General features: G+C 41.2%; 1 protein-coding gene across 1 annotated transcript in view; it reads right to left on the reverse strand.

Moving 5' to 3' along the window:
- Nucleotides 1-4,885, reverse strand: part of CDPF1 (cysteine-rich, DPF motif domain containing 1) — an 8,553-nt gene extending 3,668 nt beyond the window's left edge. The window contains exons 1-2 of the mRNA XM_010290611.1: nt 4,773-4,885; nt 2,428-2,539 (exon numbers count right to left, since the gene is read on the reverse strand). Coding sequence (XP_010288913.1) covers nt 2,428-2,539; nt 4,773-4,885 — 225 coding nt within the window. The remainder of the gene's footprint in view (nt 1-2,427; nt 2,540-4,772) is intronic.
- Nucleotides 4,886-6,658: the final 1,773 nt, after the last annotated feature.

Here is a 6,658-nt window from a genome sequence, read left to right on the forward strand (position 1 = left end):
TATGTGTTTACCTACTTTGTGGTGTGGGTGTTTAAAGCACTAATTATCATTTCTGCAGATCTCTTTCAATGTATTTAGCAATACTGCTTAGGAAACACTTTGAAACCATAGTCATATGTGTGATTCACTATCTGGCCTGGCCAGTTTGGTAAGAAATTTATTCTCGATTATTTACAATCAAGATTTTGCTTTAAGTGATACCGTCAGGGGAATCTTGAAGACTCAGATAACAATGAGTAAATGATTGACATATTTCCACAATAGCCAAAATAGGCAGGAATGTCAAAAAGATTAGAACGGGATTCTGTTACTCACTGCTAATATCCTCTTACATTGTTATCCCCTAGATTAACTGAAACAATTATTAAATCTTTTAAAAGAAAAAGACCCACTTTCATTCAGAAACTCACGCTGTGTAGAAAGATACTGAGAAGCTGAAACTCTGTATTTCTGACAGATTTAACTGCCAGACTTGGAAATATCTGTTGAATCCTTCATAAATTCATGACACTTTATTTGGGAATAAAAATAGCTCAAGTTTGCCCAAAATGTGTCAGAGTTGCTAATCCTCTGCTGCTAAAAAGGAGGGATAAACCTGACATGTCAGGGCAGGAATCAAGCATAAGCCCAAACTATCTGACTAGCTGCACTTGCCTCTTCCTCTGGCTGCGTGTGGGCGTGAGTCAACTACCAGCCAAGACAGGGACATTGTCACTAGGAAGATCTTGCTCACATGTCAGCTTTGCCTCCACACAACTGCCTTGAGCTACTTGGCTCTGGAAACTTGAGCCCAGCTACCAAAGACATAACCAGAGAGCATTGGCACTTCATCTGACTCCCACAGAGTCCTCAGGTAGCTCCAGAATGGAAAAAAAAAAAAAATCTCAGTTGCAATCTCTAGTCTGACCTTTTGGTGGTTTACATTAATTTAAACCACAGAAGAGACTTCAGAAATAGGAAACAAACCTAATCAGGAGAAAAGTGTTCTTGCACGCTCCTCTTGACAGTGGACCAAATCCATCCTTGGTACTAACTCCCTGCAAATCAGAATAGCAGCTAAACTGGTCCAAGTGTGCCAATTTCCTTTTGGCTGTGTCTGTCCAACTCTCTAAATTTTATCAGTGTAATGTGACCCTTTGTTTTGCTCAAGAGAATTTCTTCAAGTCCCCACACAGAAGCTGTCTGGCATTGGCGTATGAGCTGTCTCAGTTGCCCAGATTATCTCACCTCATGGTTGGAGGCCAGAGGTGTTACTTTGTCCCACCAGAACTGTAAGCATTCACCAAACATCAGGAGAAAAAAAGTCTACATCTTCACAAAGTCTTTAAAGGGGCTGTTTGTTTTAAAACTCCTGCTACTGCCTACTTTCAGTAAGGATCACGTCACTGAAGCTGGGTCTTAACTACTGCAATGAGAGAAGGGGCTGAAAAGGTTGAATTTGAAAACTGCTAAAGCTGACACATAAGACCAAGGTGTGCTCTCACACATGCTATTAGCTGCACTCTAGATTTAAACATGTTACTCTAGGATAGCAAATGACTGAAAGAGGAGGCCAGGATCTGTCTGCTATTAGGGCAATGGTGTCTGGTATAACAAACACATGCCGTTGTCTATGTAAGCAGTCAAGTGACATCTCCTCATGGGTTGAGTCATGCATGAGTCCTGAGTCTCTTTCAACCACAGAACTGGCTTGCTAAGGGAAAGGAGTGGAACCAAAGTTTTCTCAACTCATTGCAGTGCCTCAAAGAAGCACAGTACAGCCTGCAGACACTGGTAATTGTGTAATAACTTGTCTTCGTTTTTGCTTTGAACTCACAGCAAACAAAGGGGCCAGTTCTGCACTGAGCAGAAGGAATTAAGACAACTGTAATTTTACACCACCTTTCTGGACCGCACTCAGATTTCATAGCTTTAAGGATGTCTACCAGCTGCTACTTAAATTCATTCTTCTTCAGAGAGCTATCATAGCATTGCACAACTCCCCTCCCTACTCACTTTCTACATTAGCTTTTGCAAGTAGGATGGCAGCCCTGTGCTGTGGATGCAAACCTAACGATCCACGGATGTTTCTATTCCCTTTATGGAAAAATAATCCACTGTTGGTATAGTACAATCCACTGAACCTTAAAGGTCTTGAAGTGATATGTGATCTCCCTTGCGTTTTCTTGTGCTGAGAAAGTGGAAGAGAGCACTCATTGTGTTTGTAAGGCTGGGCTGTGCTCATCTGTAAATGGAACGCTTAAGGTTGATGATCATTTTCACTGAATACAAAGAAAGAGCTTTATCTGGGGAATCCACAAGAACATACAATTAGCTTGCCTTAAAAATAGGCTGTTTGGGTTTTTGCTGTTTGGTCTTTCTCTAACAAGTCACCGGAACTGGAACAAAAATAAAGGACCGAAGAAGCTTGTTTTGCTTGTTACTTACTGTACCAACGCACACTGATCTGCTACACAAACTGCAATGAGACCCAATGATGAGGAATTTGTCCTTGTCAGGTGTGAAAGGATCCTTCATGACATAGCTTTCTTCCAAAAGCCTGTAAGAGAATAATTTCAGGCTTTTAAGGGTAGATTTCACAGTAGGGGAGAGCTGAAATGGGGAAAACGTGGAGGCTTAAAAGGTATCAGTCCTTTCTATTTGATTTGCTTGGCCTGGTGTTGTGTGTGAGGTAATGTAGCAGCTATGCAGCTCCCTTCCTCTTAAAACCAACATTGTGTCTGCCTTCAGTCCTATATTGAACTTTCTATCTGTCTTCCAAAATTAATGCAACTGGTGATCCTCTCAACATTATCTTTCTAGGTTTTTCTCAGTGCTCTACCTTAAAAGTATTTTTTTATCTTTCATTTTTATGACAGGCATTCCTTAGCGTGGCCAACTTCAGTACCCTGTCAGGTTATCATTTCAATTGCACAGCTTTTAATTAGAAGTTCTCTTACGAAGCTGTGTGCATGTGAGTATAAAAAAAAAAGGTTTTACTGCTCTTAGCTACTGCTGTAAAGCTAAGGTTGCCATCTCTTGCAAGCAAGAGCTACTAACACAGAGCATTACAAAGACCTGAAATATGCTTACTTTATGTCAGAGGCTGTACTGTTTGCTTCAGGGTATTAAGGGAGTGTATTTATGAATAATTTGGCAACCTGCTTGGGAAAGACTATGGCCTTATTCTTCCTGGGAGCTCCAGGCAAAATATTACAGAAGTCAGTTGGGTGTCTGTCTGCACAGGGCACCCTGCAAGGCTGGCTTATTCTTGAACTTAAATCAAACTTGGATCCTGTCATAATACAGAGTACAATACATATTTAAAAGCTATTCTGTTAACTCATATTGCCTTCTCCTTGTCTACATACATACACACACGTATTTGTGCATCTGTGAGTGTATTCTTTTTTTTCCTTTACGCTCTACTCAAACAAGAAACGATATGGCTCAAGCCTTCCACTGTTAGGAAAGATCAGACATCTTAACATGACAGATCACCTTGTCAACAAAGCCTCCTAATGTACAAAGACAGGATTACCTTTGCAAAGGTCCCCTTGCAAGATTCAGTCTTAATGTAATCATCATCAGTGCAGAGACCTGGCCATTGTACAAGCCTTCATGCCTGGCATATGTTTCCTGCAGCATTGCATTTAGGACATGTGAGTAGACCAGAAAGTAAGCCAATAAACACAGTGTGTAAAACTATTTCTTACATGCATGTACAGAAGTGTTATGCCTCAGCATTATTCTTTTGCTTTTTGAATCTCAGCCATCCAAATAAAGCTGAGATGTTAACACTGAGCTTGGATAACCTGAAGTTAAGATTCAGCTTCACCTTTTATTCAGAGTCTTTAGGAATGGACCTGATCAAAGGTGGGCCATTGCTTTGTGGAGTGTAAAGGGGAAAAGCAGTAGCACCGTGGCATTTGTGATGATAAAAATACAGCTGCCCAGGAAAAAAAACCCAAGCAGGTGGTGATCAACAGCTGTTTCCATTTTATAGAATGAACTGAGCTGTGGGGTGAAATGCTGAGTATATGCCTGACTTCCAGATCCAGTGGGTTCCTGACCATGTTTGCCTGATGGGTTTGTTGACCAGGATGGCCTCAGTGGAGCTACTTGTACATTTAAAGTTAAGTGCTTTGTTTTATGGGGAGTTTAATGTCTGCAGACAAGGTCGTAACTGCATAGTTTCTAGTCAAATTACCCCTACTTGGCTGAGATGGAAAAGACTTCAGCCTCCTAAAATGTAAATATGTACTAAATTTCCACACACCTTAATGTCATACAATCTGCCAAAGAAGTGTCTAATTCATGCAAAAAAGCATTGTTGTTCAAAACTCCACGTTATGTCAAACAGCTCTTAAAAAGTGTTCTTACCATATGTGTTGAATTCATGCTGTGTTTATGTGTTGCCCAGCTGACACAGCTGTGAGGAAAGGGCTATTCTCAGAAATGCTAGGCTGGCAGTCAACAGTATTCTAGTAAAGTAAAAAAACTGCGGTATAGGTAAATAGTAGGGTGGCCAGGGGGGTTAGGAAATGGGTTAAATACGAATCTTTGCATGGTATTGAAGCAGGACAGGAAAGTTGATTTTTGTCTTCGCTATCAATGCTGACAATTTTTAACATTTCCTCCTTTTAGAAAAAGATCACTTTAAGTACCAAGCCTCATATATTCAGGGGCAATATGGCATGTTATTGGGTTCATGCATGCACATTGTTCCACAGTACAAGGCTTCTAATGCTCATAGCATAAATGAAGTCTGTAATATGAAAGACTGTACTTACACAATGGAGCGTGTGTTTGGTGGCTTCTGTCCATAGTATGTGTATGGAGCTGTTAAGCCACACAGCTGACATGTGAACTCTCCTGTAGGCTGAGCTTCTTTGGGAGCATCCATCTTCAAGCTACCTACAAGAAACAGAAAAATCTTCTAGCTCCAAACTGCATTACTAGGAATATGCCTGCAAGAAGATTAAACTGATGTGGGACATGCGGCTATGCAAATGAAAATTGACTATTGCAAACCTTGATTAGTAAATCTTTTCTCCCAAATCAAGTTGGTTTCCCAATGTCCTAGTTAAATTTCCAAATTCCTTCAATAGGTTTAGAAACTGTTAGGCCTAGAAGCCTAACTATAAAAGTTCACCTCTTAATTTAGAACTTGATCCATAAAAGAATTTAAGTAAGTGTATGGCTGTGACTGGAAAACCCTTTGCTCAACTGAGGCCTATGCTCCCTAAGTGCTCCCCAGGAAACAACTCCCTGACTGCTGTGCAGAATCCCAGTCCAGTTCTGCAATGCCTGTCTCTTCCCACAAACTGCAAATGGAGATGTGAAAGGGCTTGGGACCTCGCTCAGGAGGCAGGTACCAGAAAGGTAGGTGTTGCAATGATTTACTAGGCTTTTAGCTAAAAGCCCTCACACTTTTCATGGCATGCAGTTTTCTGCTGCAAGCCTGTCAGCTTTTTTAAGTAAGTGAAGCGGAGCTGGCATCAAGCTGTTAGGAAGGTGAGCACTAGGAACTTGGATTTGAGCAACACCTCAGCAGTTAGGTTGTGTATGCTCATAGCAGAGCAGACATACAGCCTGCCAAAGGACGGTGGGTCATTCTCACTTTTCTAGTTTTGCAGCCATACCCTTCCCCTGCAGAGCTGATTCAGTTCACTAAGGCTATGTCTCTACTTATGTTTTAGCTCAGCTCAGGGGTTTTCTTTGGGAACAAATTGCCTGACAACGCTTACAACATTTGGTTTGCATCGTGGAGCCATCTTAAAGCACACAAAACTGGACAGTTTCAGATGAAACTAAACTGAAAGATGTGCTACAGAAACACACCTAATACACTCCAGCCTGAATGCTCAACTAATGGTCATTCAGTCTAGGACCAGAGGTTGTCTGAAACGTCTGGAAACATAGTAAGTGCGCAGGTGGTATCCAACATCAAACACCTTGGTCCATGGTTTCACTCTTTACTGCATCACACTAGTTACTAAGGTAGTAACAAATAAAAGAACTAACTTTTTTTTTCCTCTAAGGTATTTTTTTCTCTTGTTTTAGGGAACTAAATTGGCTTGCAGAAGAATCCAACAACTCCTAACAGTAGTACAAGGTAACAGGCAAAGCTGCAGAGCCAGGAGAAATGGAGGGCTGAGATGAGGGACCTGTATTTCCCTTTCAATGACAGTAAGCTGCTATTTCTGCTCACTCTATGTGGTGAAACTGAATCCTTAGAGACATATGCTGCTAAGGTGAATTAGGGGCAAGGTGAAGCAGAGCTGTGACTACTTGTCATCCAATGTTCCAGAACAGGGAGCCCCAAGATCCTCAGAGGTTACAGAGGCTTCATAATAGACATCCAGTTCAGAAAGCCCTAGCCTGTTAAATCCTGAAATTTAATTTGGGGAATAATCTCCCTTACCCATCATTCCTTCACCACCAGCCTTTCCAGTGCCATTTCTGGTATTTCAGTAGTACAAGGAGTTCTTCAAATGTAACACAAATGGGGCTGGAGTTCTTCAAATGTAACACAAATGGGACCAGATACTTGTTTAATAAATAAATCCAACTCATGAATACCTTAGGCAACTACATTTTTTTGAAAGTGATGAAACCCCTGGATATCAAGTACTTTCCCCACCTCACAGGGATGCTTGAGAGAATTTAATTAACT

The sequence above is a fragment of the Phaethon lepturus genome, unplaced genomic scaffold (genome assembly GCF_000687285.1).
Source record: "Phaethon lepturus isolate BGI_N335 unplaced genomic scaffold, ASM68728v1 scaffold44657, whole genome shotgun sequence".
NCBI lineage: Eukaryota > Metazoa > Chordata > Aves > Phaethontiformes > Phaethontidae > Phaethon > Phaethon lepturus.